We start from the raw sequence: 17734 nt of genomic DNA on the forward strand, positions 1-17734 counted from the left end.
TATATATATATATATATATATATATATATTCTAATTTATACTATAGTATATATATTATATATTTATACTATATATATAGTAATTTATACTATAGTATATAGCATATTTATACTATATATATACTAATTTATATTATAGTATATAGTATATTTATACTTCGTATAGTATATTTTCTTATTTTTATAATAATATATATAAAAACTCACTTCGTAATTATCGTCGATGAAAATTTCGCTAATATAACGAAAAAGAAATGGCATTTTTTTTTCTCGATCACTAAACTTATCAATTTCACGACAATAACTATGACAACAATAAAAACAACGACGAATACAAGGATCGTCGATGTTAGATTGTTGAATGAAAAGGAGTTACTGTTGTTATTCTCTTAAAAAGAGATATTTACACTGTAGTACACTGCTCGATTATAATAAAGCCATGTATGATCACAGCCACTCGGTGAGACATCCACCAAACCACATGACAACTATTGGCACCAGGTACGTCGTCAATGCTCGTGACAAAGATATTTTTTGCCTGGTTGCTCCACTATCAGCTGTGGCCGTCGTATTGCCATGTTTCTTGGTATTGTTGTTATCATTGTTTGATGTTGTATCAACATCTACACTTGGTGGTACTTCTTCCGGACCTCTATTAGGTGTTGGTTGATTCGGTGGTTGTTCTGGTGATGAATGGTCACCACCGTAACCTGATCCTTCCACGAAATGATCCTCGTTGTCTATACCTTCCGAACCGTCACCTGATCCACTTCCGGATCCGTACGTTTCCTCTGCAAATGAATATTTTCAAACAAAACAATTATATTAGACTCATGAGAAATTTCTGGTTAAATTTGATACGGAATATGATAAGTCTAATGTTTAATATTAGGTAGAAACTAGGATTTTTATTTTTGGAATAACATAAATTCCATGAAATACTAATATTCTTTTCAAGGATTTAACAAGTATAAGTTAACTGTACCTAATATGAAATACCTAATTTATTTCATCATTTGTTTAAAATCAGGTATTTTATATTAATTATGGTTATCCTACATAATAGGTTTGAGGATTATATCTTATATTGATGTGAATATTAAAATTGAATAAATAATGTTTAATACTAGGGATTTAGACAATAATACCTACCTGTATCTAACCAGTCAATATCTTGACCATTAAACGCTGACCTAAGCCTGTTCGTGATCGTCGTCAGAGCAAAAATTTGATCCCTCACGATCGTTGGTCTTGGTCCGCTACTTCGTACTTCTGGATTTAATGGTTGCGTCTCTCCATCCGAAGATACTGGATAGATATATCTACAAAAAAATTACTTATAACAAATCAGTCCAATAAAACATACAACTTGATTTGTTTTTGCAAAAAATAAACAACAGTAAACATTTTCTAATCATTAATCAAAAACAATTCCAATTATAAATGTCATAAGTGAATATATTTAAAAAATTATATAAAAATAAATAAAAAATTTGTAATCAATAATCAGAAACAATTTCAATTATAAATGTAATATTTAAAATGAGTTAGAAATTATGATAGATACTTATCTTGTTGGATTGTACTTACTTATCAACGTGAGTACCATTCCAACATTCCTTAGTATTGCTAGGTGGTTGTACCAAACCATCGTTGCATAACTGATAGGGTAGGTAGACCCAGAACTGTCGAGAGTCTCTTACCCTCTGTCTTATCTCCTTGACGAGCTTGTCCAGTATCGCAGCAGTCGAGGAACGATCCTCACCTGATGTTTCCTGATCAAAGTTCAATGACTCAAGTTCGAGTTCTCTGTTATCTCTTCTTCTTCGTCTACCTAACACAGGACGACCACATCCTGTGAATATCCTTTGCGAAACATCGCTACTGCTCTCTTGGAAGTTCATTATCGCTTCGGATATTTTCAAGTTTATTGGTTTCATCAACATTTCTATATTGAATGGACCCAACAAACGATCTGCCACTTTGTCAAATGCCTCTGTTTAAATACAAAATTTATAAAGAAATTTTAATTTAAAAAAATGTGTGTTAAGTTGGAGTGTTGTGATTAAAAATCAATGAAGAATATAAATTATGGTATAATATTATTACTGACCAACGAACTGATTCCATTCCCCATCAAGCGCCACGTGCTGAGCTAAACAACCCTTCATTACGTTCGCACACATGTCGCCGCAAGCTAACACCTTGCCTGCGATCCCGCTACACGAGAGACAAGCTGTCATTCTTGTCAACGCTGATGCACATTCTGGTGATGATTTCAACTACAAATATATGTATATATATATACACATATATATATTATATAATTATTATGATAGTAATGAATAAATGATGAAAATCAATAAGATCAATAACACAACTAGGTCGTTTATATTTTAATGGTTGTAACTTTGACAGGACTGTATTTAATATAATATTAAAATTTTTAACAAAGTGAGCATTCACTTTCTATGAGGATAATATTTTTAAATTTTATTTATTACAAATAATAATGTAATAAAAAAATAAAAATTTATAAAACTATTTATTGGTTTGATCAGTTGATAATGTCGGAATTTACAGAAAATAAATAGTAATATAATATTTTACTTAAATAATTTAAATAAAATAATACTATAGTGTTATTTAGATATATGATTGTAGTTGATAATATAAAATATTAGTATAATTTTATTTAAAAATTTTTAATAAAAAAAGAAATACTATAGTGTTATTTATTTTTTTTTTATATAAGATATCAAAAATTGGTTTAAATAGAAAATAAAATAGTTTAATGATATTTATGAAATATATTACCGTTTGCATATTTTTTAGAACATCTGCAGCAACAGTAAGTGCCTGACTAAAAGCTCTTGTAGAAACAAAAGATCTTTTAATCTGAACGCTCAGTTTTTGTGGTACATCACCGAACGGCCTCATTTCTTTCATATGTTCACCAACACATTCCAAGTATTTATTGTCAAATTTATATTGACTGTTTAATACAGTAAACATTTTTTGATAAAGCGTGTTGAAGAAATTATACATCGTGTCGTCGAGATCGACCTAGAAAATAGACAAAAAAAATCTATATTTGTTAATTAATTCAAATTTTGGTTGTACAATAGAATTTAATGTAAATGCAAGATGATAAAGTAATACAATTCAACGAGGAAACTTACTGTTCCTTTAGCATAATAATTCTCAAGTTCCTTGAAGAGATCCGTGAATACGTAAGAGTTTTGTTCATACAAAATTCCGTAAGTTTTCTTGAACATCTCGTGAAAGCCTTTCTTACTGGTTGCTAAGAGCTCCTTGAAAAAGGCTGCAAGCGAAAAACAAAATAAAAATCAAAATTAAGTAGTTAGGTGCGCTTTCAAATGTGGAACAAGTTTTAAATAAAAATACAAAAATCAAATGTTTTAAAGGTTATAAATAGGTTTTTTTTTTAGGTCAATTGCATTGTAGTTTATAAATAATATTTAAAATAGTATTTTTTTGTAATTATCTTTACATTTAGAAATATTCATTTAATTTTATAAATTTTTTGAGAAAACTTTTAAAGGAAGATACAAATATAAAATGTTATAATAATAAAAATAGCTATTAATAAAAGTAACACAATAATAAATAAATAATTGAATAAACCTCATAAACATTTATTTATTTAAATTGTCAAGTAATCAGAATTTAATACTTCATTCAACATTTAAAATGGGAACAATTGATATCAGGAAACAGTTCATCTAAATCCATTTATATTTTCTTTCAATGAACAAATAAAAATAGAACATAAATGAAGAAACACATTTTGAAACAAACAAGACAAGTTATAAATAAAAAATACAAAAAAAACATTATTCTTAAAGTTTAACGATTGCATTTTTAGTCGCATAATGTCATTAGTTTTACTATTTTTATCTTTCATTATCAATCCTCTAAAACGGAACAATTTAAAAGAGGAAATTATATTTCAATTGAGCTTTTTAGATGATGGAATAAAAATAGGACAAAAATTAACTAGAAAAATAGTTATTAACCCTTATTCGGTCATAAGTCACGTGAGAAGCGACAAGAAGTTTACAAATTAAAAATATTTTATTAATAATTAGATAATTAATTAATTTCATATATTTGTAGTATTCCTTTAAAAAAAATAAATAAACAAATAATTTTTAATTAATAATAAGTTAATTCTAATTTTTAATAAATAATACTACTAATAATATATTACTATAAATAACTATAAATAATATTATAGTTATTAATATATAAATAAATAATATAAATAATTTATAACTATAAATAATACTGAACAATTTTGTTGCATATATATCAAAATACAGTATACCTGTAATTATTAATTCTACTGACCCTTATTATTGGATTAATTTTACTAAAACATATTACCCCGTAATATATTTCTTAACGTCAAAAATAAGTTACCAAGATGACATTGAAAAACTTAAGTGCAAACATCAAAATCTACGAATTTGAAACTTGCAATGATGTGTAACTTTGTGAAAGGGTTAAGGGATAACAAAGTTAAGGGAAACATTTAATATTGTCTTACAATGTAACTTTTCTTCAAAATATTTCTTTCCTATTATTTCTTAACTTTTGAGTTTAATGTGCCAATGGAAATGTTTAGCACTTAGGTTTTATCAATTGACTTGATTCACCCTACTACGCAAAAAGATTCGTTTCTAATTGTAAACCAGCCCCTACACCAATAGAACGAGTCATTCAACTATCTCCCTTATTTTATCACCAATTCTGAAAAGGGAGCAATTAAGTTGATGGGAGAATAATCGTTGATTTAAAAGTTGGTTTTCTTCGTTCATTCAAAGAGGTGGCACATAAGAATGGTTCGATCAATGATACGGATCGCCGGTTGATGAAAAGAGAAAGAAACGATGAAAAGAAAAAGAGAGGAGGAAAGTTAGAAAAGGGAAGGTTTGAGAGTTGCGAAATAAAGAAAGAGAAAAAAGGAGAAAGAAAGAGAAAGAATAAAAAGATAGGGTCTAAAAAATAAAATGTCTAGGGGTAGTAGTACTCGAAGCACGCGGTAACAATGGCAGCTAGCTTTCCCTCTCTTTTCCTTCCCTTCTATCTTTCTCGTTCTCTCTTTTTCGTCATGCTTCACAAGCCAAACCACCCTCTCTCTCTCTTTCTCCTCACAGTCACACACACACAGTCACCAATAAACCAACACTTTTCTATGAGAATGAGATAGAATATGAGTTTGTAAGTGTAAATGAGTTATAAAGAAAAAAAAGTAAGAGAGAGAGAGAGAGAGAGAGAGAGAGAGAGAGAGAAAGAAAGGGAAAGATGGAAGGGCAGTACACCCTAGCAGGAACCTCCTTATCGTCACTTCAGCCGCGAAGAATGTGATTAAAATTCCTTTTAACGACGAGTACACGATCCCTCCCCTTTCCTTCCTCTTTCCTCATGTAACGAATCGGCCGCCATCGTAGTCGTCGTCGTAGTCGTCGTAGTCTTAGTCAATGTCTACGTCTTACTACGTCGTTCTCTTATACGTCTACCATTGTTCGTAGTTGACGTACAAAGGGCAAGGCGAGTGTGAAAAAAAAGAAAAGAAAAGAGAGAGAGAGAGAGAACGAGAGAAAAGAAGAGGAAGCACTTAACACCGACGGCGTAAGATCGTCTCGGCTATTAATTCGCGATATTTTGCGTTGCTGTTCACCCCTTCCCACCTCTGCCTTCTCCTTCTCAACACAACCCTTTCTCATTCAGTCTCTTTTCTGCTTTACTTAGCATTTTTCTCTTTCTATCTAAATTTCTCTCATTTTCTACGTTTTTCTCTTTCTCTCTCTTGTTCTGTTTGACTTTGAAACTTTCTTTCCCTTTCTCTCTCGCTCACATATACACATACAGGTGCATACACACTACTATTGTTTAATCTTTTATTTTTTTTTTCGTTCTATATTTTCAATGCTTTATAAGCTTTTTTTCTTTTAACTTCCCCTTCCACCTTTATTGTTCCTCTTTCTCCTACTTATTACCTGCCTATCCCCACCCCTTTGAAATATCGACTAATTTTCAATCCAATGAACAACCCCCAGTGTACTGGGTCCACTTATTTTTAATACTTTGTAAAAAGTATTTATATTATTTGACAAATATTAACCTTCTTTCGAGTACAACGACGAATTAAACATTTTCTATGTTATATATTTATATATATATATGTCGATATTTCAAGTTAAAATTGACAATTATTTATAAAAAAAAAGATACCATTTGATCGTTTATCAATGAAAGATTTTAAAAGGATATTTTTACACGTCATGTCACACAAAAAGGGAACAAAATTCAATTAAAATAATATCGACGTATCGATATACATTATTTTAAAATTAAATAAGATTATAAAAGATTTATTCTTTTATTTTTATTATGATTAAAGCTTAAGCTTATAAAAATCATTCTTTGTGCATGTATGTATGTATGTGTACCAGATAAAGAGACAGAAATATAAAAGTATTTATTTCTTGATTAAAATGGTTTGAATAAAAACCGAAATCAAACCTGATGCAATTATAAAACTATAACTTTTGCATATACTTTATAAGTTTTTATAAAAAAAAAAATGCAATCTTTAAGCTTTTACCTTATTTCATTTAACACTAGAACTACCAACAGTTGAGACGTAGCTAACTCTACCAAAACAAGTCAAAATGACTGGTCTTTAAAAAAGACGTAAAAGTAAAATATTTTGATATTTATTAACTTATTATTATTTTACAAAATAAACTCCATGTTCTGAGATCTTAAAAACTATATAATAACAATAAGTACAATAATAAAGAATATTTGGTGTCAAAATATTTTTGATATCAAATCAAGTCAAAGACCAAGCAATCAAAATGACTGGTGTGGTAGTTTTAGTGTTAAAAAAAAAAAAAAAAGAAATAACATGTGTGCAGATCACACGTGTTAGAAGTGAAATCTTCAAAAAACTAAGTTTCGAGGGAATGCGACCAATGCAGAATATCAGGTGTAGGATAATTGTAAGATTTATTTGTTATAATATTATTATAATTATATTGTTACCACATTCAAAAATTATTTTACGTTTTATTAACATATAATACATAACATATTATACAGTAAGCAAGTTCTCAATTTGAAGAAAGGAGACGAGTTGCTTATGGTAACTAAAATATGTACGGTAACTAAACACCTCTCTGCGTGCACGAAATGCACGAACGCGTTCCGTCGAACTCTTTGAAAATTCGCTAATATTTTATTTCTGCAGATTTTCACGACACTGTTCGGCATTAATTTTCGGTCGAGAGATCGAAAATATCGCGAAACACATATAGCTATATTCTGTCTCATTCTCTCGCAGGCTCAATGCTATATGTTTGTCTCTTTTTCTGTTCTTATTTAGTATGTTGGCCGTTTTATAGATGCCCGCTGCTCTGTTACACACACTTCCGCCTACCGCTCCGTTACATTTTTTCAAATCACATCCATTTTAAAGAAGTTTTCACTTCAAAAAACAGATATGGGCAGATCACACACGATAGAAGTAAAACCTTCAAAAAACTAAGCTAAAATACTTGAAATTAACTTCGGATTTTTGGGTTGCACATGCGCAACATTCGGAAAGTCATATAAATAACATTGAATAAAGATATTGTCACAGAGGACAATGACTCAGTCTTAAAGTGAATTTCGAGGATGACGGTACTCCCAATCATATACTTGGTGTTTTTAATTAACAATACATATTGTTTTAGATTATTTAACAATTATTTGAATATTCTAATACACTCTAATTATATTTTAGATTATTTTAACGCATATACATTGGTTTAAACATTTCATAACTTTTAACATACATTAAGTAGAAAATAATTTTGATATGAACATATACTCAGTGTTGTACAATGCTTATGTTTATTAGACAAGAGTGGGGATGTTACTGCATAAAGAGTAGGCCGAGATAATATTAAACAAATGTATACTATTTTCTATCCCATTCTTCTCCAAATTAATTCCTATAGGTGCATATATGTTCATCTCTTTTTAATGACGTATTACCGTTTCATCGTGTTTCACGCTCCTCCGTTTCACCGATTTCCAAATCACCCCGATTCTAAAGAAGTTTTCATTTCAAAAAGAAAATCGATAAAATGCAGTCAACTATTTATTATAAAAAGAGTATATTAAATAATGTAACTTAATGTTAAGTTAATTGTCTGTACGTGAAAGACATCCATTTAGAAATGTTCCCAGTCTTATGATGATATTAATTAAATAAGAGACAGATTTTAGAGTAATGAGAGAGAGAGAGAGAGAGAGAGAGAGAGAGAGAGAATTGGTAACACATAAAATCAAGGCAGACCTAAAGACATTTGCGACACCCTGTATAAGCTTAGAAGAGAACCCTTCTCCGTATTCGAGTCTAGAAGGCTCTCTGTGAACTTCTATCATGCAGAGTGCTAAGTAAAGTGGATACGTAGCTAGGTAGAGCTAGGTACCACCTCAAAGGAACCTTGCATACGGGGTTGCTTGGTGTTGAAGGTGGATGGAAAGAGTAAGTGAGATATAGATAGAGATAGAAAGAGAGAGAGAGAGAGAGAGAGAGAGAGAGAGAGAGAGATAAAAAGGGTTGCACGTTGACTCTGTACCAGTGAAGGCTATGGAAAAGATTGAAGACTCGAATACGGACCGTTAGAAGCGTCGCACCGCACCGAGTAATTTTGTTAATTAGGATCGTTAGACCTCGCGAGCTTTTTATCTTGACTGTGCCATGTCTGATATTTTCATTTTTTTTTTTTTTGACGGAGTCATCAATATCAAAGCGACATACCGCACATATTAGGGCATAGGTAGAGACGATATTATTTTTAATGGAGTTAAATATATTCTTCTTTTGTAATATATTAATGTGTTATTGATTTTATCAAGAAAGCATACTTTTTAATAAGAATTTTGTTTGATTATTGGACATAACGATTTTTCATTAAACATATTTCATTAATTTAATTAAATAACTGTTCAATTTTCATTTTCATCCTTAAATGAAGGATTTCGTATTTAGGTTATGTTTAATTTTTGCATTTTTTTGTTTATTCAATAAAAGGGGAAAGATGTTGTTGAAAGAATACTTTGTAAATAAAGATTTGTAATTCCTTGACATAACGATTGTTCATTAAACGTATCAAATTAACCTATAAAAATTGTTATATAATTTTAATTCTACGTGAAATAAAAGGATTTTACATTATTGTTCTATTTTTGTTAACGATACAAAAAATGTTTTTAAATGTAATCATAAACAAAAAATTAATAATAATTAAATAAATCATAGTAAATAATTATTCTAATTCAAACATTAATCATTGATGATCAACAAACTTAAACAAACCTCTGTCAGGAGATCACGAGTCTAGTTAAGTTACAAAATTCAAAGAGCACGTTTGTTTTGGTTGGTAGAGTCAAGTTCCTAGTCGAATTCGGAAGGGTGGAAAACGAGGAAAGAGTTTAGAAATGGTTCATGGTTCATGGTTCGCAAATACTATAGTAATTACTATATCTAAGGGACATCTGAAGGATAGTAAAACAGATTGTTAGTATTACCTGTCATATTTCATAGACATAAGTACAATGTGCATGCTATCCGACATGTAAACTTCGTCACCCTTTTGTTCATTTTCTCATTCTCCGTCTGTCTGTCTGTCTCTCTCTTTATCTTTATCTTTATCTTTATCTCTCTCTAACCCCTTTTCCATTGAATATTCACCAATAGGAGGCAAACCGCAAACGAGACTGTTTGTTGGGAACAGAGAGGAACTTGAACGAATACCTACGTGTATTTGTGTGTGTGTGTGTGTTAGTGAAAAGAGAGAGAGAGAGAGAGAGAGAGAGAGAGATACGATGATAGAATTAATAATGCGAATATCCGCACGATCAAAGGCATCATCCGCTTGCGAATCATCATCGCGTAAACGATGCGAGAAATTTTGTCCTATATCGATTTATTTTATCTTTAATCATTTATATTATACTATATATATAATCCTATACACACACATGTATAGGCTTACATTTACCGTTGAATACTAAAAGAAAATTTGTTATTTTTTATTATTATTATTAATATTATTATTTTATTATGATTATTGGAATGTCTGAAATTTATATTTTTCAAGTATATTAATTTTTCTCAAAATTGATACGAATTTTCTTAGTAAACACTGCTATTTTCTTTTAAATCAAAGTATGACTTAAATTCAACATATATTAAAAAATTGAAAAAGTAATAACAAACAAACTCACGGTAATTCTAATTTAAATAGATGAAAGTTAATTACACAAACTAAAAAGTAAATATAAAATAATAAAAAAGGGCCTAATTATTTTTGCAATGAAGCTAATATTGTAAGAGAGAACGTTATTCTCGTAGAAACGTGAGAAGAGTTACCGGTCCGATCGGAGGTCTTCGTGAAACGGCAATTTTGCTAATCTTTTAATCCTACCTCCCCAACAGTCCCACCCGGTCCCGTTTTCCCAACGTGTAATCCTACCGCTGATCTTCTCGAATCGACGTCGTTGCAGGGCGTGTAGGAAGGAAGGTGCATAAGTACAGAGGGATAAACCATCGTTTCTATCTCTTTCTCTTTCTTTCACTTTCTCTCTCTTTCTTTCTATCTGCATTCTCCTTGAATGCTGCTACACCACGTCTTTAAACTAAAACTATTCTCTATGGTTAATCTCATAACCTCCATTTTGATATTCGACATTTTGTTCGACAATTCTATAAAATTGTTCTTTTTATTTTTTTATTTTTTTTTTAAATAAAATAATTTATTTATTTGAAAAAAATAAAATATTTATTTAAATATCAATATTAATTTATAATAAATAAAATATTAATATATAATTTAAATAAAATATTAACACGGAAGGTTGACATTATCAATATGGCGTCAAATATATTTGGACTTAAAAACAAAATGGCGAGTGCAAGAAATAATTATATAAATTTTTGATTATAGAAAATTTATTTATTATTTACATTATTTAATTTAAATAATAAAATATAATAATTATTTTAAATATATGTCACCTTAATTAGTAATTCCTCTTTTATTCAATTATGATTATACAATTTGCCACATTATTGATTATTAGTTACATTATTGTTTTAATAATAAAATTTATATTGTAGAATTGAAATTCTCAAATTAATTATGTAAAAGAATGAAATCTGTGAGTTTAATTTTATAATACAACTTTAAATTGGGATTCACTTAAAATAATTCAAGAGTATATAGAATAATTCAAAACTCAGATAACTCCTTGGTTATTTGCTAATTAAATCACATAACTCATTAAATTCAATATTTAAAATACCAGTTATTTTATCACCAAGTAACATATGAAAGAACATCAGACATATAAAATGAAAGATTTAATAGGTACTTTTTTAATTTCATGACTCCCCAACATCTACTTTGACCGACCCTATTTCAGACCAAAGTGAAATTCTTTCGAATTCGCAATAAAATCGTTTTTCTCCTCGATCGATCGTGTTCGAAGGTTCAAAGATAAAGGATATATATATATATATGGGTGTGCGTAAGTGTGTATGTGTTGGATGAGAATAACCTTCAGGAATGCCAAAATCGTTACCCCAAAGTCCGTTCGCGGTTTAGTTGGATACAAAGAGAAAGTGGAAAAGAGTTGAGTGTAGTTGCAGAATGGAACGTGTCGCGGAAAGATTCACAAGTGACTATTGGAGTAAGTAAAGTAGAATTAAGTAAAGTAAAGTAAAGTAAAGTATATACGTGCGTACGAATCCACGCATTCCTCTATTTCCCCTTTTTATCTTCATTCTCCCTGCTTTAATTAAAAAAAGTCTCACAAGTTCTCTCAACAGACAACCTGGCAAGAGGATCTTACACATAGGATAGGTGGTGGGTGGTAAGTGTGAGGGAGTATATACTTCGTCAGTATCCACTTCTATCAACTACCAACCTACAGGGATTTGATCTTTCATCTTCTCCCTTTGACAAAGTGACATTGTTAGCAACAATGATTATCATACGAATCATTGATATCAATCCAATTAGATTTGTTGAACAATCGTCCAATTTTATTTATTAACTTAACTAAAACTAAAAGTTTATTTTAACCATTACAAAATCATAATGTCATTGGATAATTGATTAAAAGAACAAAAAAATAAGAAGATAAATTCACTGTGTTATATTTAGGGCTGTTTTAAAAGGTACGATTTGTATAAACGACTAGTCAGGTAGGGTTATAGAGGATTCTCCTGTCTGAGCAATCGTAGTCTCTATCACTGTAAAATCAACGCTGTAAAAGCCCTCGTGAGAGTGGTGATACTCACTGTGAAATCTATTTCCACGAGTGGACAAGAGCTGATGCAGTCGCTGAAGGGTATCCCTGGTTGCTTTCTCGTGCTTGTCTCGGGCCTTTGCTTGTAATCGTAGCTCCATGTCAGCCGAACAACAAACTTCACCGCCGCTGCTTATTCCACCGCATATTTTTAATTCCTTCGCTGTAAATAGAAACATAAATTGAACATTAGTTTAAAAAGAAATTAAAAATATAAAAATAACGACACATTTGATATTACAAAAAACGATTCAAGAAACTGTTACTAATTTGATTTATTTGCAAACACTGCTGCTGTTTTCAGAGCTCGGTAAATATTTAAATTTTAATTCTAATTCTATCAACTTGGCTTTATTTTTAATAGAATTATATTTTATTATTTAATGACGATGATGGTATTCTTAGAATGCCATTTGTTTTATTAGATTTATCAGAAAAGTTTTGACTATAAATATGTTCTAAAATTTTTCTTCATAAAATTGGTATGAAATGATCGTATAACCCAAAATATAATACCCCTTTTTCTTGATTTAATTTAAAAACGATATTGAATAAATTGAAATGAATGGTAATATTTTATTTTTGACTTTCTTCAATATCTCTCTTTCTATCTTTCGAATCGTAATTTTACTCTTTAGACGATCGCTCACAGGTAAGGTAAATCCGATTGAGTAAGGAAAAAAAGGTTCTCTCGTTCATCGTGGAATCAATTTTCTAGGATCACTGCGTATCAAAGAAAAAGAAGATGAAAAGAGAGAGAGAGAGAGAGAAAATTGCTGAAAAGGAATCCATGCTGCTGGTTCTCGTTTTTACAAAAAGAAATAGAAGAAAGAATTGAGATGTGAATTGGTCGATCCTAGAACTGGTATACCACCTCATCTTTTTGTCTTTTCTCACAATAAATTTTTATTTGATATTTCCGCTTTTTTATTGTAAGACAAATGTAGAATATTTTTATGAAAGTGGAAAACAGAATAAAAGGTAACATCAACGTACAAGATATCTATGCTTTACTCTTCGTGAACTCGAAGCTATTTTCTGTCTCTTTCTTTCTCGACATGTCGTCGAGTGTTTGAAGAAGAAATACTCACGTGCGAGGAGTCAGTAAATGCAATTTACTTCGAAAAATCGGAAGACTGAGAAAGGAAGCTAAAAAAGAGAAAGATAGGAATACAAATACGAGTGGGAAGTAGGAATAAGACATTGTTTTCTTTCCGTACTGAGATGACGTTCAGCCACCTGCTTCTTGTGTGTACACTTATCCTTTTTTTTTTATTCGACATCCGGTAGTCTTTTTAACCTTTAAAGAAACGTAAGATCTTCAGTAATCAATTAGTCTTCGTCAAGGATCTGCTTTTAACTTGAGTTACGTATTTTATGGAAAACTAAATCTCATGGTTTTGTTATTTATTTTATAAATTTGAATTATTATTAAATTGGTGAGAAAATATTGAACATGTTTTAACATCACGCTGATTTTTCATTGGCTTGTTTGTAGAGTAGTTGCGAATTTTTTTATTGTATTATGTGCAATGCATTTATTTTACTGGTTGCTACCAGTTACCCATTCATGATTTTCGTGGTATTTGACATGGCTAAATTTGATACAAATTTTTCAAGTTATTTTTCATTCAGTTATGGTTATAATTGGTAATTTAATTATTTATTGTAAATTGTTCTAATTACTGTTCATCCAGTTATTGATTGATCAATAAACTTGTACGAATTTTGCCATTTTATTTACTTAGAAAAAATTTATTTGTTAACTAAAATGTATACTTATTAATATTAGTTCGTATTATTGTTTAAATATTACTTAATATAAAAATAATTTTTATTTTTATTACATTCAAATTTCTACTTTTATTATCTAGTTACCTTTAATGTAGTTATTTACATTTAATACATTACAGTAAAACATTGACATTATTGATTTATGCTTTCATTATAATTCGAACACTGTATATAGCAATTATCGTTGAATTGAATTTCTAAAATTAATCATGTATGCATATATATATATAGATATAGATATAGAAAATAATTCAACAGAACATTCAATATCAGTGTAACTAAATATAATTGCTCAAAATTGTAATTATTTTTACACAAAATGAATTATTTCAACTAAAATTGATAATTACAGTTTGTAAATATATTTGAAATGAAAGACGAGCAAAATGTGAGAACCATCTTTGAACCATGAAAGCGTTATATCGCTTATATCTGCCAATACTTCCTGCAGTCTACCATCTAAGCTAATTTTGCCGTTTTCTACTCCCTCACGGTGTACTCTCGGGTGAGCCACCCTCTCCATCGGACGTTTTCCACCAAACTCCACATCAAACTCTCTCTCTCTTTCTATTTTATCGTCTCTATCTCACTGCTAGTTCCATCGGGAAGTTTGAAACACGCCGTAAAAGTAATCCCAATTCATTTCCACGGGATTGCCCGTGTCGTCTATGCGCGCTATGTTTCGTATTACTTCCTACTATTGCCGAGGAGAGTTAACGAGAAAAGTAATTCAATTTTTACGCCAGAGTACGAAGAATTATGATTACTCGAAAAAAAAACAAACAAAAAAAGAAAAAGAAAAACATAAATCTTTGACAAACCGAGAACAGAAACCGTAACCCGAAATGCGTTCCACTTTTTAACATCCCAATCTATTGTAGCAAATAAGAAAAAAGAAAAACAACAAAACTAAATTGACAAATTAATATTATAATAAATCATAGAATTAGTTTTGATCTTGGGAATGATTAAAAAAGTACAATATTATTTTGTAGTACTTGAAAATTATATAAGAACGAGTAATAGTAGGCGATGAAGTTGACTTGAAGGGTTAAAGGGGACATTTGTGGATTGTGAGTTTATTGATCGTGCCACTGTTGGAAAAGACAGAATCCGCATTTATTTTATCTGTGATCAAAAGCAAATCCCGTTCGTTGCTATCCAAGATTGGTCAATTCTATCTATTTATCTATCTATCTCTTTGAAATAACAAAATTGGCGCATCTGTGTGTTACTGACGCTATTGCCGTTGTAATCGTCATCATCGTTACCGTCTTGCTTTCCTTCGGAAGGAAGGAAGGAAGGAAGCAAGGAAGGAAGGAAGGAAGGAAGGAAGGAAGGGTAATACCTAATCGAATTGGAACCCTTTTCGTCTGGCTATCCACAGGGAAACCCTACAATTCGAAACTGGATACGGCGTTATCCTTTTTTAGTCTACGATAGAATGACTATCTACTGTTATTCGTTCTTGTAACTTAACCGATCAAGTAAATCTTTTAACGTATTTAACGTCCAGTCAATAATTTACAATCTGACATGAGTTTTATGCCAAGGGTGAGTCATTTGACATTAGAGGATTTGGATAATCTTAAATCGACGTGTGCCATTTCTAATACGTAAGATAGTTTGTTAAATACTGCGTTAGATTTATTTGGAGGTTAGTTTTTGTTTGATCTGTATTTTATAATAATTCTGTCTTTGATGATTGGATTAAATGATCAATACTCCATTGAATACTTTTTGTTTGTATTAATTTGATTTACATTACAATTGTTGATATTTTAAACAAGTGTTTTATATTCTTAACAAATTATTGATATGTATTATTAGAGAACACTTTGTTATGCAATTTTGAATACTGTCTATTTGAAATATTAACAAATAATTATTTCTATTAAAAAGTAAAATTCTCAAGGATTCACCACAAAAGTCATTAATAATATTTTAATACAGGGTTGTGTCAGGATTACAGATTGATTTATGGTACACGTATACTGATACTGTATTATAGATATTGTCGAATTATTATGTATACTATATAAAATATTCATATATAATATACTGTAACCATTTATTTGATAAAATATTGACCAAATAAATATAAGTGATTAAATTTCTGAAAGGTTCAACCAGAGAAGCCATTTATAATATCTTAATACAGGGTTATGTCATGGTTACATATTGCTATGGGTTATTAACTGATATCGTATTCAAAATATTGTTCACAAAATTATTTAAATAAAGTGGATAGATGGGGTTGGGGTGGGAGTGGGATTTGGTTTGGTTAACAAAAAAAAAAGATGTTGGAAACGATGTCGGATTCATAAATTTAACCTCTTTTCAACGTGGTCTATCTAGCCGACACTGGTATAACCAGTGAGTGCAGAAAACTGCATAGTGCGAATAACGGGAGGAGTAAAGTGTTAGAGTATAGAGCAAGAGATGTGCCCATTCGATCGATAATTGACAATATCGACACACGGCCCTCGACCTTCACTTAAACGCGGTGTTGCGCGTCCGTGGAAATTGGAAAATTTCCATTGTAAGTAGATTTTCGGAAATGGCGGCACGAAATTCAATTCCACGACGAGATATCCAAGTCTATTTCTCTCTCTCTCTCTCTTTTCCTCTCTCTTTCTCTTTTTCTCTTGTGCGTTGCTTCCGCTTGAGGGTATAACAGGGAACGTTCAACGATGTTGCCGGAAGGCGACCAGCCATTTTCACTCGAATATATTAACGATATGGAATCCGAGGAATCCCTAGGAATCCCCAGGAATCCCCCCTCCTTTATTTCTCATCTTTTTTTCATTTTTTTATTTTTTATTTTTGTGATAGTAATAATAATAATAATAATATTAATAAAATAATATTATAATATTATTAATATTATTATTTTAAATTTATTATTAAATTTATTATTAATGTTAATATTATTATTTTATTTAATATTATATTTATTATATAAAATTATTAAAATTATAATATTATTATGATAATATAATAATATTAATAAAATAATATTATAATATTATGTTAAAATTAAATAATTATTATGAACGTGTAACTCTATAAAAATTTATTTAAAATATACACCAATTATTATTTGTAATAAATAATAAATTTCTTTATGTAACATTTCAATTAGGGACATCCGAATAGTCTAAAAATTTTTAATAAAAATAATTTAAAAAGTAAGATATATATATTTTCAATAAAATAATTCCTATAATTTACATTATTATTGTACTAAAAATTTAAATTAATTCAAAAATAATATATTAAGCATATTTTTACAGGAACCCAAATTCTTATAAAACAAATTATTTCACAGTAAAATCACAAATATGATTGATAATTATTCCAATAAAAATATTAAAATCCTCCCTTCACTTCTATAAAATATAAACAATTAATCAATAATATTTCTCATTGATCACCAACTATAAATTATCGATAGATTTATTTACAGTTATGTTATTTTAAACACCAGATGAAAAACCGATCAAACATATTGAAGATTCTAAGTTCAGCGACCAAGCAGA

The 17734-nt window shown here is 29.7% G+C and overlaps 1 protein-coding gene across 2 annotated transcripts in view; it reads right to left on the bottom strand.

Annotated features, from left to right (window-relative positions):
• Positions 1-393: 393 nt before the first annotated feature.
• dlp (glypican dally-like) overlaps positions 394-17734 on the bottom strand; it is a 138456-nt gene continuing 121115 nt past the window's right edge. For both annotated transcript variants that reach the window (XM_015325819.2, XM_089178319.1), the window contains exons 2-8: positions 12391-12561; positions 3182-3324; positions 2817-3065; positions 2113-2281; positions 1590-1995; positions 1152-1321; positions 394-790 (exon numbers count right to left, since the gene is read on the bottom strand). In XM_015325819.2, coding sequence (XP_015181305.1) covers positions 447-790; positions 1152-1321; positions 1590-1995; positions 2113-2281; positions 2817-3065; positions 3182-3324; positions 12391-12561 — 1652 coding nt within the window. In that variant the 3' untranslated portion in view covers positions 394-446. The remainder of the gene's footprint in view (positions 791-1151; positions 1322-1589; positions 1996-2112; positions 2282-2816; positions 3066-3181; positions 3325-12390; positions 12562-17734) is intronic.

Source organism: Polistes dominula, unplaced genomic scaffold (assembly GCF_049000335.1).
Source record: "Polistes dominula isolate Pdom_NZ unplaced genomic scaffold, Pdom_raw_medaka contig_77, whole genome shotgun sequence".
In the NCBI taxonomy this organism is placed as follows: domain Eukaryota; kingdom Metazoa; phylum Arthropoda; class Insecta; order Hymenoptera; family Vespidae; genus Polistes; species Polistes dominula.